This window comes from Colletotrichum jinshuiense, chromosome 3 (assembly GCF_051148585.1).
Source record: "Colletotrichum jinshuiense chromosome 3, complete sequence".
Classification (NCBI taxonomy): Eukaryota; Fungi; Ascomycota; class Sordariomycetes; order Glomerellales; family Glomerellaceae; genus Colletotrichum; species Colletotrichum jinshuiense.
The window spans coordinates 5968076-5982532 of NC_139310.1; the positions used below are offsets into that span (position 1 = coordinate 5968076).

Genomic DNA, 14457 nt, shown 5'->3' on the forward strand with positions numbered 1-14457 from the left:
TTTAATGCCTGGCCGATAGCACTTTCAGGTCACGGAAAGCCATGGTAGCTTTAAATGTGCATCAAGTTGTGAGCCCACCTATGTGGCTTGGGCTTTGGGTTACATCGCTCAGAAGGCTACAGAATCTTTCGATCTCTCTTATTTCTGAGCCACCACCGTAAGAGGAGTCATGAGCAATGCGATTTGCCAATATTAGATACCATATGCACGTTTGCTGACGGCACCATGGTAGCAACAACTCCAGGTTGGGTCGTGTTATTTTTCGGTTAATAGAGAGCCTACAAGTGATTTGGAAGGCATAATTTCAGGGATTAGAGAGAAGACGATATCCAAATAGTGCCATCCCGACGTCATCTCCACTCTACTCTGCGTCGAACATTACACCCTGGGTCCATCCTCAGAACGATAAGCCGTTCTCCGAAATGTGTGTCGGCGCACTTAGCTAATACCTTCCAGGAAATATTGCAGTTGCAAACTATGGAACGCTGATGTGAACCTTTGGCACAGCCCAATCGGATGAACCCGAGTTTCGGTTCAGGCCGGATAATCAGGGTCCAGCTTGACAGACTGGTCCAGAAGCAAACAACATATTACAGGTTCCTGACAACATGCAGGCCTTGCATGCGCCAAATAACCCGCGGCCCAGGATAAAATCACCTCGAGAATGCGAGCCCATTTATCCTGTAAATCAAAATACCATGTACTTATATATCTAAATATGCTTGTAGTAGGCGATGTTACGTCGCTTCGCCGAGCCCATCCCGCTTCTCGACATTTGAACGCTTGATTCCTCCGTTACCCTTTTCAGCAACATGACTGCGTACCAAAACATCAAACAGCCCTGCCATTCCAAAGGTCATATGACTTTATTGGCGCCATTTTGCCGCTGGAAGATTTCATGTTCGCTACTCCTCCACATTTTTACTTTCAGCTGCTCGAGTACCACAATGGGCAACTGAGTAGATGTGTAAGAGAGTATGTTTTACAGCCGACCACCAGGACCGCATCTACGTTGGAATAGTAGCGCACTTGTACATATCAATCAAACACCAGGGGCCACTGTGAAAATATTAAGACTGTGACGTCTAATGGAAGAATCCAGGGAAGGCTTTGGAGACAATGAACAATCGCTTGAAGCAGAAAATCTACCTACCTGTACACAACCTTTTACCCAACGGAAAAGACTACTACTTGTTTTACTATTCGGCGCTTTGTGACGCACTTTGATGCTCTTGTTAGAGCGAATTATTACCGACCACTAGGCATAGGATGGCAACTGAAAAAGGTTCGTGTCTGTAATGGATCGAGCCCTCCATAACCTCAAGATCGTATTGTTAAATCAAACTGGGACATCTATTAAAAGACTGACTGCCTAGACTACCCCACACGCACCACTTTGAGATACTTTCATAGATTGAAGCTGAAAACACGTTGTCAAGTTTAATATGTTTTCATTTATCCCCCTTTCAACCGTAAATTTTCGGAAAGACCAAATACCTCCGACCTCGCTCAAGGGAGCGATTAGACTTGGCACACTCAAATCTAGCCGAGAGGACTATGCGTCAGGGTTTAGCACTTTAGGAGTCTGCAATGTAACTCAGAATGCTGAGAAAGTCTTCCCAAAGCAGCCGGCAAACTCCATTAAGACATGGGGGTTTATTCCTCCGGATGGTGTGGAAGGAGGTCTGATGACTCTGATCGAGCCCAGAACCCCGGAAACCAGCCTGACCCAAACTAGAAAACTGCTGGCAATGTTCGTACAGGATATCGTGTATTTTACGGTTATCTGGATATAAATACTGGACGAGATTGCCGTCAAGATAGGTAATTAGCTCCAGCCTCGCTAGTACTTGGATCACTATCCTTATCCCTTATCCCGTACTACCTGTTAAACTTCTATTTATCAATCCCCAACTCTCGATCAACATAATGAAGGGCTTCTTAGCTTTCATCATCCCGGCTCTTGCCGTAGCCAGCCCCTTGGGCCCAACTGGAAGCTCCGATACCCCCGATCCCAAGGAGATCCAGATTGTTAGCGCCAGCTTCTCGGGAAGCGGCTGCCCCCAAGGCTCCGTCTCCACCACCATCTCTCCGGACCGAACCGTCATCACGTTCGGTTTCGACAAATTCCAAACCTACATTGGGCCAGGTCTTCCCGTCTCCGAACGCTCCAAGAACTGCGCCCTACACCTTAGCCTCAAGTACCCGGGCGGGTTCCAGTTTGCACTCGTGGACAGCACGTACCACGGGTACGCCCAGCTGGAAGAGGGCGTCACGGGAACCTTTTACTCGACGTACTTCTTCTCTCAGGATGCTGCCGCCACTACTACTACCCAGACTTCCATTGCTGGAGGGGGAATCTGGCGCGACGGTCAGGTCTACACCAAGCAGGATACTATCCCTACGGCTTCGCTCATCTACTCGCCCTGCGGCGCCACGGGAATCCTTAATGTCAACAACCGCATCGCTCTCACTTCCAAGAACGCCAACGCGTATGGATCCATCACTGACGATGATGCCACCGTCGCTTTTACTCAGCAGGTCAATATCAAGTGGCTAACCTGCAAGAAATAAATGGTCCTGGGCGATGGTCTTCGGGCTGGGAAATTGAAAAGACAACTCAACTTCTTCCTAGCACTGGAGGTCATTGTACTCCAGATGAGTTTCCTATAGATGCAAGAAGCAAATGCCATCTGTAGGATCAGTCTGAAGAAGCCTGGATGGAAGCGGGAGGTGGAGGAGAAGGACACAGAGGATATCTACAGCGAACTGGATGAAATTTGATTGATTTGAGCTAGTCATTGTTCTCAGTTTAACATTTCTGTGTATGCAAACCATAAGTCAATCAAGCCATTATTCTAACCAAATGACGCTATGCTCAGTATATGCCTGGCAAATTTCATGGTCGTAAGGCGTTTGATACTCCGATTAGTCAGGTATCCATTTGAAAGACTCTTGAAAATTGTCATCATGGCGTACTAACCCGTATTCAATGTACATCTAAAGACGGGTAGGTACATATGCGAGTGGCCAATTTCTCTGAAGAAAGTAAGGTCATATTTGGACCAACCCAACTTTTCATGTCCTTATGACACGTAATAGGGAAAAGTTTGACGTAAGTAGGGGTTCAGATTCGTTTGTAATCGTTAATCCCGTAAAGCACCAGGGAGTTTGCCATAGTGATTTGCGGTTCAAATATAGCTTTTAGGAAATTGTACCTCAATGCGTTGACTGTCAGCCATAATAAACTGGAGGCAATCACGGCCAATTAAGGTCCTGAGACACTAAATCAAGTGGCCAGCCTGGACGTGGCGGGCATAGCGGGGTTGGAAGCTGCCTCTTTGCCATTTTGTGGCTCCCCTTGGTATGTTAAATCGTTAGAGCTATCTGCTCTAGGTCCTTGGGCTTTATTTTAAGCATTATCGTAGTTCCCGTTGGAATCCATTCGCTGGAAGTTTCTGACCTCGTCGTCATCCACGGTGGTGAAGTCTCGGAAGAGTGCAATGTCTTCGAACCTCCCTGCCAAGTTTTCGACCCTGGCTGCTTCAGGGTCTGTCATTGCCAGATCAAGATCAACCATGAATGTAGCTCGTACGTTTTCTTTCGCGTGGATTTTTTCCGCTTCTCTGATGTGTTTGAGCAAGACCCGAGCCTCGGTACCAGATATGTCACCGTCTCTTAAAGTCATGGCAAGCAAGCCGCGCGATATAACCTCCGCGATCCGGTAAGACCTTCGAAGGCCCTCGTAACCGTATATACAGGCGAGGAAGTAGAAACGCCATTCAGGGTTTTGGGTATCGTGGAGAACCGCATTGGCCACGTATATCAAGGCACTTTGCCATAGAAGTGTATATGCTGACGACTCGTATTCGCACCGATATCTTACAACCAGTTGTTTAAGCTGACGGACCGATGCGTTGAATGCGGCGTCTGGGGAGGACGGGTGGGCAGCAAAAGTTTTGAGATGGAGTCTTTCGTGTCTTTGTGATCGAAGAAATGGTCTGAAGATGTCAAGGATAGCGGCATGAAACCAAATACTTGAAAGAGTGGGATTAGAATCTCTTTTTCTTTTTTTTCTTTTTTTTTTTTTTTGGATGGAAGAGAAGAAGATAAACTTAGGGGTAGGTGTGCATACTGAAAAATGACCACATGATGGGGACTGCCGTTCCTCAGTATTTGGTCGGCGGGTAACCCCTCTACCCAAGCGAGGAGTTCACGGTACTTGAACTCTGCAAAGTCGAGAGAGACATGGCCAGGGAGAGGTGTTTGCCGATTCTTGTGGTATACCAAGGTGACGCCGTGTATAATTCGCCAAAACTTGCACAACGTTCCAAAGGTTTGGCCCATATAGGACGGCAAAAGTTCTTCTGACACATCGGAGTTGAGGCTGTATGATTCCTCTCGAGGTGTATCAGAGACTGGCGCTGTGGGTATTGGGTAGATGGGTGGGTGAACGGGGTATTCGAGGCCGGGTTGTTGATAAAAGAGCGTGGTAAGACTAAATGATAAGTCTAACGTTTCAGTTGCGATGGATGGGACGCACTCACACTCCCCAATTAAAGACTCCCCATGCAGTATACGAGTTTGCTCTTCGTGTTTCTGGAGATATGTGATTGATTTCCTCCAGAGCTTTGGATGACTCTACGCCGAATAAAGACAAACGTGTGCCTATGCGGAGAGCGGCGGCAAGGTACTTGAGAACTTTATGATCTTTACCATGTCCTAGGTAAGACAGACTCAACAGTTGAGCGCTAGCAGCATTGAGGATGGTGGTATTATTCTGTTCATGGAGCCACAGTTTCTCCGCTTCCCTACAGAATGATTCGGCATGGTGAACGGCCCCCTCGTCAATGGCGGTATACATCTGCTGTTTGGTTATTTGACTATGTCAGCTCTCTGTTGTCAACACATCTGAATTGGGCTCAGACGCCAGGACTTACGCACCCCCAATACAATAGGGAATTAACGAGGAGTTTAGAACAATATGATTGCCGTTGGCCCACCAGATCAGAAATAAACAGATCTGGGTCGAAAACGCCTAACAGAGGATGGTCTGTCGTCAAGTAGAGCGATATGACTCTCGCAGCGTAGTCATCACTGACTGACACATCAGTCCAGAAGTTGATCTTGAGGTTTCTTAGCCGGGCGTCGCATAGGCCGGGCTCTGAGTTCTGATTACCATCGGGAGAGTCGAATACACGGAAGGAGCCGTCGGAGTCAGAGTCGCGAAGAGATGTGCTGCGAGACGAACCCCTCGCGGTGTTATTGTCGGGTGAAGGGTTCGGGTGTGGATTGTTCCGTTCGGCCGGTTGAGATCCGTTTCAAGTCAGCGTTATTACATGGTACGGGAACAAGAAAGAGCTACGATAGGGCATGGGTAGGACATACATACTGATAATCAAAAGACTTTGACCGACGTAGCCTGCTTGGCCGGAGAAGCCCGTCCCGTTCCAGCGCGGTTAAGGGAACATGGCGCAGAGCGGGATACGCGATAGGGTTCTTGACCATCAACTCAAATTCTAAAGGTGACTGCGTTGAGCGAACAGAACGAGCGGTAACTTGTTCAGAAGGCCGTGTAACTCCATTCGTGCCACCCCTGATAATGCCCAGAACATAATTAAGGTCGCCATTTGTTCGTAGTAATCGCAGTATCTCGAAAGCCTGAGGCTCTGGTGCCGACTTTAGGAGCTCAAGAACTTCCTGGGAACCCTCTGTCGACTGACTTAACTTCGGTGATTCTTTTCTCTCCATGTATGTACACTCGGTTGATCGTTTTCGGCAAGCTGCGCAGGCTGGGCGTAATCCATCACACTACATGAAGGCAACGTCGGAGTGATCAGCAAACACGGTATTTTGGCTAGGTTAGGGAACTGAGAAAGTAAATGCGTAATAATTTGGCTTGAAAGGACTCACACGTGTTTTTCTGCGCCGGCATGCATTGCAAGCAACTTCTGTGCCTACTCGTTTTCTTTTCGACGGATCCTGACGGGAAGAGTTCAGAGAAGACGGTGCATCACCGTTAGCTGCTGGTAGCAGCGGCGCCAGCCTCTTCGGCATCGTCGTCAAATGCACCGAATCTAAGTATTTAGCCGCAAAGAAATCCAATCCAAATGCATGATGACTAGATGATCTGGGTTGACGTAGTGACGAGACGGCCGGGAGGAGGGGAGGATTCATGAATGATAGCATCTTTTGGGCAGAGGCAAAGCGGCGTCCTCGATGACTTTGATTGGCTCGGTGCTACATCCGCTCACGTGACTCTTTTGGCCATTTATCGTCCCTGGCCCATGGCAAAGTAACCGCTTTTTGAGACACGATTTTCTCCAATGAGGTGACTTGATTCCATCTCGATCTCGATCTCCGGCCCCATTCATTGGCTGGATTGCACCACATTTCGTGCAATCGTTGCCTGTGAGTTACAAGAGACGAAGCAAAGCTCATTCTTTTTTACGAAAATCAGGCAACTTCAACTTATTTTCTCTTGAACTCTTCGCTTCCCCTGCCTTGCTATGCCAATGAGGGAAGATATGATCGGCCTTCTAAACCGGGCGATATCGCTTCTACTCCAGACCACCTACAGTTGCGAGGCATCTCATTAGTAAAATAATGTAACCTACCACGATGGTCGCCATAGTTACGTCGTCTATTCGAATGAACAATATTTGTGCACGCAGCGGTTGTGCAGTTAGTGAACAATGTGCATTTGGGAAATGGCGGTATCTACTAAAGGGGGTCTCGCCTTGTTCAGCCACTATGTTAGCTGTCAGAATCGCTTACTGAGTAAATCCTGTTGCTCCCCAAGATTCTCACACCTACCGCCCAGATAAGCACCTGCACTGATTTACTGAGCCCCTTGTTCAATCCATCCACTAAATCATTCAAAACAGGGGTGCTTGATCCTAGGCATCTAATCGTTGATCGAAATCCCATGGTTAGTTGTTCTGAAATCCTACGAACCATTGGATGGCAGAGTAATACTATAACGCTTATTTACATTAGCTGAACTTATCGGAGCGCATTGCTATCTTGCATAGTGTCAATAGAGACTGAGATATATATAATCTGCGAGAACTGCAATGCGTAGAGTGTTTTCTAGTGTACGAACAGGAGGATGAAGAATTCTACGGATAGCTGCCGCCCGCTATGTGCTTCAAGCTTGGGCTCTCCCCACGGGGCATGATCAGGGGTGAGTAACTGCCGCTGCTTTTAGACTTTTAGACTGAGGGGATAGATCCACCATTGAAATCAACGTAAATATAATATTTTAACGGGAGGGGTGGCTTAAATATTTCTAAAATTATAAGTTTTTGAGCTTGCAACGTTCTCAAGGGAAGGAGATGCAGCCGTGGAAAACTCCGACTACGACTGGCTCACAGCTTTCTCTACCCCTTGGAGTTATTTATTTTGGCCTTGCATCTATTTGTGCTAGACAATACAAGAATACCTAGCCGAGTGCCAATGGAACTCAGTTCTCGAGGCTTAAAATTCCTACCTCAGTGTCAAGTTTTACTCCAAAAAAGGTTTCACGGGTTTTTTTTTTTTTTTTTTTTTTTTTTTTTTTTTTTGCTGGCTTAACACCGTAGTTAGTGACTGTTGTTGGTTCGCCCGATCCTTCGCAAAAATAAGGTACATTGGCACTCGATGGGATAGCGGTACGATTGACGAGGGAAGTGGTTAGTGTGAGATATCTATGACCAGTTTGAATAGAAATACGACGACCTTGGACTTGTAGCTTTTTTCCAATGTGGTTTCTTTGCCAGCACTTCCCCAAAAGAACCCACATAAAGGTTACCCATAAAAAAAGTAGCATTCATTCTTCGACGGAAGAAAGAAATTGGTGCTATACTTCTGCTCTAGAAAACGCGAGTCAATTGTACGTAGCTGTATTCAAACACTCATTTTGGTTGGTATTTGAAATGAATGTTCATTGTATCGACATCATTACGTTGTAACACTATTTTAATTGCCCTGGAACTGTTCGCTTGAGGCGTCGTATTCCTTTGATATCTTCAGGCCGGATTTGGTGTTTTATCACCCGTGCCGCAAGTTTTGTAGCCAAAGCTGACGACATATGCGCATGCAGCCTCTAAACTATTAGAGATAACGCCTAATAGTATCGAGCTCATAACAGAAGGTTTACAGTATATGTACACAGTTTATATTCCGGAGCTGATGAGAAGTATGACTGGAATTCCAGTACATTTATGCGTGATCTAACCCGCGATTAGCAGCCAGCTTCTACGTATATAGCCTTCGTTTGACAATATTACTAGCAATCAAAATACAACGCCGTATTACCCGTTCTATTGCAGGATACGTTTGAAATTTTGTTTGACTACTACAATGAGACGATAAGGAGGATTCTATTCTTGACGTCTAAATACCTGGTAAGGTGTATATGGCTCGGCCCTGTTTAAGTCAATGATGCCAAAAACATTGTTCTTTCCGTTAAAAACAAAACTAAAACGCCAATATGACTTGCCTCAAATAGTGAAGCGATCTAGCGTCGGGTGTGGGAACATCGAGTTCTGGGGCGAGCTGCAGAAATATTTCTGTGGCTGCAGGCCTATCAAGACCCCCACCTGACAGTCAACGCAGCTAAGAACTCTTCACTGCCATTTCCGAGGTGGGCCCTTGTTCCCATGTTTCTTTGGAGGGGTCTTTGGTCGAGGTTGTGGCTCTGCGTTCGTAGTGCCGTGAGGCTGGGACTTCCTGTTTCATCTGAAGCTTGAACCACCCAAACTCTTTCATTTGAGTCGGAGCCATCTTGAATAGTGCCGTGACACAGAACCGCCGGTCCGCTCCCATACCGGGTTCGCTCAAACCGTTCCAGTGTTTTACGTTCGGGTCGCTGCTAACAAACTCCAATGCATAAGGTACTAGGAGAAAAGGAGTCCCCCCTGCGCAGCCCAATATCTATATTACAAAATTTGTTGGCTATCTAGTCATTAACCGAAATGCCGAAGGGCTATGTTGGATTAAATATAAACAAATCCTGGTTAAGAGTACCCCCTTTGCAAGAGGGTTACTAGTGATCTCTTGTGCCAACTGTGCCAAGACTGGGCCGTAACCATGTTGTGAGGCGAGGCCTGCAACTGCGCTAGGGCCTATAGGTGAATATGTATACACTCTCTAATAGGCGGAGAATAGTTTTATCTTTATCTTCGGTACCGCAGAGTGGTAGTAGCATCGACCAATACAGCATGTCCCGGCCATTCTTTGCTGCAGCAGGCATCAACAAGCCACTCCAAGCTGGATGCATGAGATCAGCCATCCCAATGTGTCGGCCCTTCTGGGAGGTCGTCCTCGGCTTCTATCAATGAGTTGATCGTGCGACAGCAAACTCGCCTCGAGGTTAGAACATCAGATAAAAGAAGTCATCTCACCGTACAAAGGTGTCTAAGTTCGCCCGGTCTTCGCTCATCATTATGCAATCTGTACAGCTCGCACCCTACTCTTCGCCATTGCACGACTCTTATTCATTTATTAATTCTTCTTACGATTTATTATCAAAGCTGTGAATCGCGAGTCACAAAAAATGAAAATGTTCGACAAGGCTAAGTTTGAATTTCAAACAGACAGCACCATCAAAACAATACAAAAAAAGGTTACCTCAGGCTTGCCGAGGCTGCCTTTGGCAACTGGGCAATATCTTACCGAGAAAGTCCCTCTTGTCCAATGGCTAACTCAATACGACCCGAAATGGATTCTCTCAGACTTCACTGCGGGAATGACTATTGGTGTTATGATGATCCCACAAGCCTTGGCCTACGCCAAGATTGCCACGATTCCTGGGGAATTTGGGTTATATTCTAGCTGGCTACCAGCCGCCATCTACGTTTTTATGGGCACCTCAAAGGGTACGAATTTAAAATGAGCAAGAAAATTACATTATCTGACTAGTTTCTCTAGACCTATCCATCGGACCAACGTCTATAATGGGTCTACTTACCGCAGAAATCATCAGCGACCTTAAGACTGAAGGGTTTGCACCACAAGACATCTCATCCGCAGTGGCTTTGGTAGTGGGAATATACTCGCTCATTGTCGGGATGTTCAAAATGGGCTTTCTTCTGGATTTTATATCCATTCCTGTTTTGTCTGGATTTTTGTCAGCAGCCGCCCTAACCATCCTCCTCGGCCAGGTTGGTTCCCTAGTTGGCCTCAACGACGTCCCATCCGGCACTGGAAGTATTATCCGCAATGTTCTCACCCGCATTCCTGAGATGGAACCAATTACAATTGCCATTGGCTTCAGTGGTATAGCTATGTTGTATACCATGGAGCTCATTGGTAAGAAATGGGGGACAAAGAGCGCCATCATTAAATTTACATGCAATAGTCGAGCCGTTATTCTTCTGCTCATTTATACGACAATCAGTTTCTTGGTCAACAAGGATAGAGAAACTGCCTTATGGGCTATCAGCAAAGTTAAAGCCAACGGCCTCCAGACTCCAAAATTTCCAGCTACCGGCCTGATCTCTAGAGTTGCTACCAAAGCCGTCGCACCCCTTGTAGCTTCTGCTCTTGAGCATCTGGCAATCGGCAAAGCGTTTGGTCGTAAAAACAACTATGCCATTGACGAAAGCCAAGAGCTCTGTTACCTTGGCATCACAAATATTCTTAATAGCTTGTTCGGAGCTATGACTGTGGGAGGCGCTATGTCGAGAACAGCCATCAACTCAGAATGCGGTGTCAAGAGCCCATTAAGCGGTGCATTTACCGCCGGCTTTATTCTTCTAACTTTATACAAGTTATCAGGAGCTTTGTTTTGGATTCCCAAAGCAACGTTGTCGGCAATCATTGTATGTTGCTTCTTGCTTACACCTTGCTCCGTGCGCAGCTAACACCCAAATGATAGATTATGGCAGTGATTCATATTGTCGGTCCCGCGTCCCTCTTCTACCGCTACTGGCGAATATCTTTCATTGATTTTGTGGCTTCGATGCTATCCTTTTGGATCACGCTGTTTGTATCGACAGAGATGGGAATTGCCATTGCGGTGATTTTCAGCATCGGCTACACTCTCATCCGATCGGCATTCCCTAAGGTCAAGACATTGTCTGCCACGAGTGGCCAGGATCGTATGATATCCCGCAAGCATAATAATGCTCCCTCTACTACTGAAAATATTTTTGTCCCCGAAGACGCCATGCTGGTGAGCTTTACCGATTCTATCTTCTTCCCCAACGCTAGTCGTGTCAAGAAGTCCATCCTCGAATCGGTAAAAGTCCAGTTTGAACCACAAGCCACCGTTGGCAAATCACAAGAGAAATCTGCTGATAGATCTTGGAGTGTGGCATCAATCAGGCGGGTTGACATGTTGAGAAAGCGCAACAATGTTACACCCTCCAACAAACTCATGAGTGTTATGGTGTGGGACCTGACACATGTATCTTTCATCGATGTCACTGGAGTTCAGTCACTGTATGAGCTGCGAGAAGAAATAAAGCAGCATGTTGGGAAAGAAGTGTCATTGCGGCTCGTGGGAATGAACAATAAATCTCGCCGCAGATTTTCCCGTGCCGGATGGAAGGTCATTGAGAGTCGGGAAGTCGACGGCGGGATACCAGAGGACGTTGATGTTGTTTTCGAGAGGATAGAGGCTGCTCTATGGGACAGAGATTACTCTGTTGAGAGGGAGAAGGTTGGTCTCGAAGAGAGAGAACACAACACCACTCAGGATAATCCAACTCGACTTCAAGTATGAAAGTTTGTGGTTAACCTCACTCAAGCAGACTGCTATTCAACGAACGCAAACGACTTTCCTAAAATCTCAAGTTTCTTTAAGCCATGAATATCTAGTTAGGTTGATTTCACACCGTTAGGGGTATGGACTGGTCCTATGATTAGGGGGGCCCTGGAGGATTTGGTCACAAAGCAGCGTGATACCTCACTGCATGTCTGTATTATGATCGCGCATACAATAAAAACGCAATAAAAACGCATCCCATAACTTCTAAGCTCGTATTTCCTTACCGTTCGGAATGAAACTTCAAGGATACAGTAGAGAACTTAGTATCCCTGCTATATTGAAAACCAAGCCCATCGATAGCGTCTTTGATGAAAGATACGTTCTTGCTATATGTGTGTAAAATATTATTCATAAAAGTGATTATACTATGTGGCTCTCATTGTTTCTACTTCGTTACCCCGCATTATTCTTTTACCCAACCTTTCTCGCAAATTTTTAACTGCCGTAGCTCTTGCTGTTCGAGGAGTGGCAGGAGAAGGAGGACCATGCTCGTCGTCCTGCTGGTATTGCCGATTCTTTCCCCCGAGCTTCTCCTGATCGGGTTGGACTGCAGCCACCCTCGTAACTATTGGCATGGGAGAAATGCTTGAGAGTCTCAGGGTCAGAGGAGCTTGTGCTTCAATTTGTTCCTGCATTGAACTCTCGGTTTCTTGTTGCTGCTTCATCGCACGTAGCCGTTTTGCCACCTTGGATTGCATCCTTGCAGCAGCTGAAGTCCGAGGCCTAGAGAAATTGTAGATATCAGATCCCGTAGACCGAATAGTTGTTGTTGGGCTTGCAAGCCGCGGCGCATGTGCAGCTGTCAAACGATGTTGACTAGGTGGGCGTATACTTAGTCGCGAGCCGTATTGTGATGTTACGCGACGCTCAGTTCTGTACTCGAGGTGTCGGTTGTCATTCAATCCGACGCTTGGTATTCTCTGTCGTCGGCGTCCCTCGTTTGGCATTGTGTTGCTGTAGGGTCGTGTATTATCAGTAATCTCTGCGCGCCGAGGCGGAGGAATTTCCAGGCGCGGAATTGCCGGTCGGGATTTCCCCTTCGCTGTCATGCCAGACCTAGGTGATCTCAACGGTCTTGTTGTCTGTGAACTAGAAGGACGACTATTTTGCATCATTTTCAGATGATAGTTCGCCTCCCAGTTGCCGTTTATTATTGTAGCTCTGCGGCCCATGATTCTGTGCTCCTCTTCCATTGTCATCAACGGCGTCACGGGTCTCCTGAAAGGGACGGCTAAGAAATCACCATCGAATGGTGGCGATTGCATGCCAATTGCAGTCCATCTTCTCAAGTCATATCTCCTGTCCTGTCTGAGCAAGGCTTTGCTGCGTGGTGAATACTCAACGTGTGGAGGCATTGAGGGAAGAATCATTTCATCTGGCCTTGCTGATGCATCGGTCGATATATCAGATGCTGCTTGATGCATGTTCACATGCTCTTGCCAGGTAACCCAATCATCGAACGTCACAGCACCAGTTTTTGGTCGGGTTGCGCCATCCCTAGTCGGTGGCTTCCATGCAAATGAGCTATGGAAATCTGGAGACTCCGGCAGACGAGGGCCAGGTTGGTTGTTAAAGACGGTGTTCAGGGGAGCCGGCATGGAAACGCTTCTTGCGTGCCGCCTAAACTCATTAGCTACTTTCTTATCCTCCTAATGACACAGGGAATTGCAGACTCACAAATTTCTGTGGTGCTTTTCGTAAGGACTTCTCTTAGTCAACGTCTTGCGTTTCCGTTTTTGCTTTTTTTCTGCCTTATCATGCTCCTCGTGTTTTTTCTCCTGTTTCTCCTGGAATAGAGGCATTGATTCAGTGCTCCCAGGTTCAAGGTCGTAGTCGTCAGGGGAGGCCAGTGGATCTTCACCCCGGATAAACCAAGCCTGAGAGAAGCCAAAGGTTGCAAATGGGCGGTCCGCCATCTCAATGACGGCTAGTACAGCCGCCAACGAAAATCTGAGAACCTGTGAGCCTGGATTCCAATGCTTCTTGCATGTCAACTTACAAAGATGTAATGCATATAATGACATTCAACCACGGAATATTTTCTTGGATCCCATTCGACAAGTCCAATCCGATGTTCACAGCAACGAATATCGCAAAAATGGTTGCTGCAACCCAAACCGGAAGACCTAGACGAGCGAGTAGAAACGCCAACTGAGCGACATATTTGCCGTATGCCTTGGGTGACCCATAACTCTTGATGTAAGCCGTTCTTGAAGCGATTATATGCGTGATGACATAAGTGAGACTCATGCAAGAAGCAACGAAGAAAACAGCTCGGCTGAGAGGATCAAGAACTTCGGTCGACTCGAGGTTGAGGAATAAGACAACGGCCGAGAGAGCGATGCCCGCTGCAGCTGTCAGGAAGAGAAGAACCACTGAGAGAAGAGCCAAGGCAGGATATATTCGAGCGGCTCTTTGCAGTTGATCGGGAGTTGACAATGAAATATGTGGCTGCACGGCTGTCGTCGCGCCATCATGAATCCGACTCATTAGTATCCAATTCCATCAAACTTTCGAGTTTTGACGGGTTCGACTTCGTGCTCGGCGTCGAGAGTGGGAGCATATGATCTCGGCAATTACCACTGGTAAATTTCACCGACCGAGAGGCATTGGGAAACGAAAATCACAATACAACGCAGCTTCGCCAAGTCCACGCCGACGGTATTGGCCTTTGTATGGTTCCCTGTGTATTGTGTTGCGGT

The 14457-nt window shown here is 46.9% G+C and overlaps 2 protein-coding genes across 2 annotated transcripts; both read left to right on the forward strand.

Annotated features, from left to right (window-relative positions):
- Positions 1-1929: 1929 nt before the first annotated feature.
- On the forward strand, positions 1930-2574 carry EsH8_III_001564 (DUF4360 domain-containing protein; the record flags this gene model as incomplete). The annotated part of the gene is made up of 1 exon (XM_083263289.1): positions 1930-2574. The coding sequence occupies one exon, from the start codon at positions 1930-1932 to the stop codon at positions 2572-2574; it is 645 nt and encodes a 214-aa protein (XP_083123776.1).
- A 7156-nt stretch (positions 2575-9730) lies between these two features.
- Positions 9731-11710, forward strand: EsH8_III_001565 (SLC26/SulP family anion transporter; the record flags this gene model as incomplete). Its single annotated transcript, XM_083263290.1, has 3 exons — positions 9731-9860; positions 9913-10805; positions 10862-11710. 3 exons carry the CDS (start codon positions 9731-9733, stop codon positions 11708-11710), a joined length of 1872 nt encoding a protein of 623 aa, XP_083123777.1.
- Between the last annotated feature and the right edge of the window lie 2747 nt (positions 11711-14457).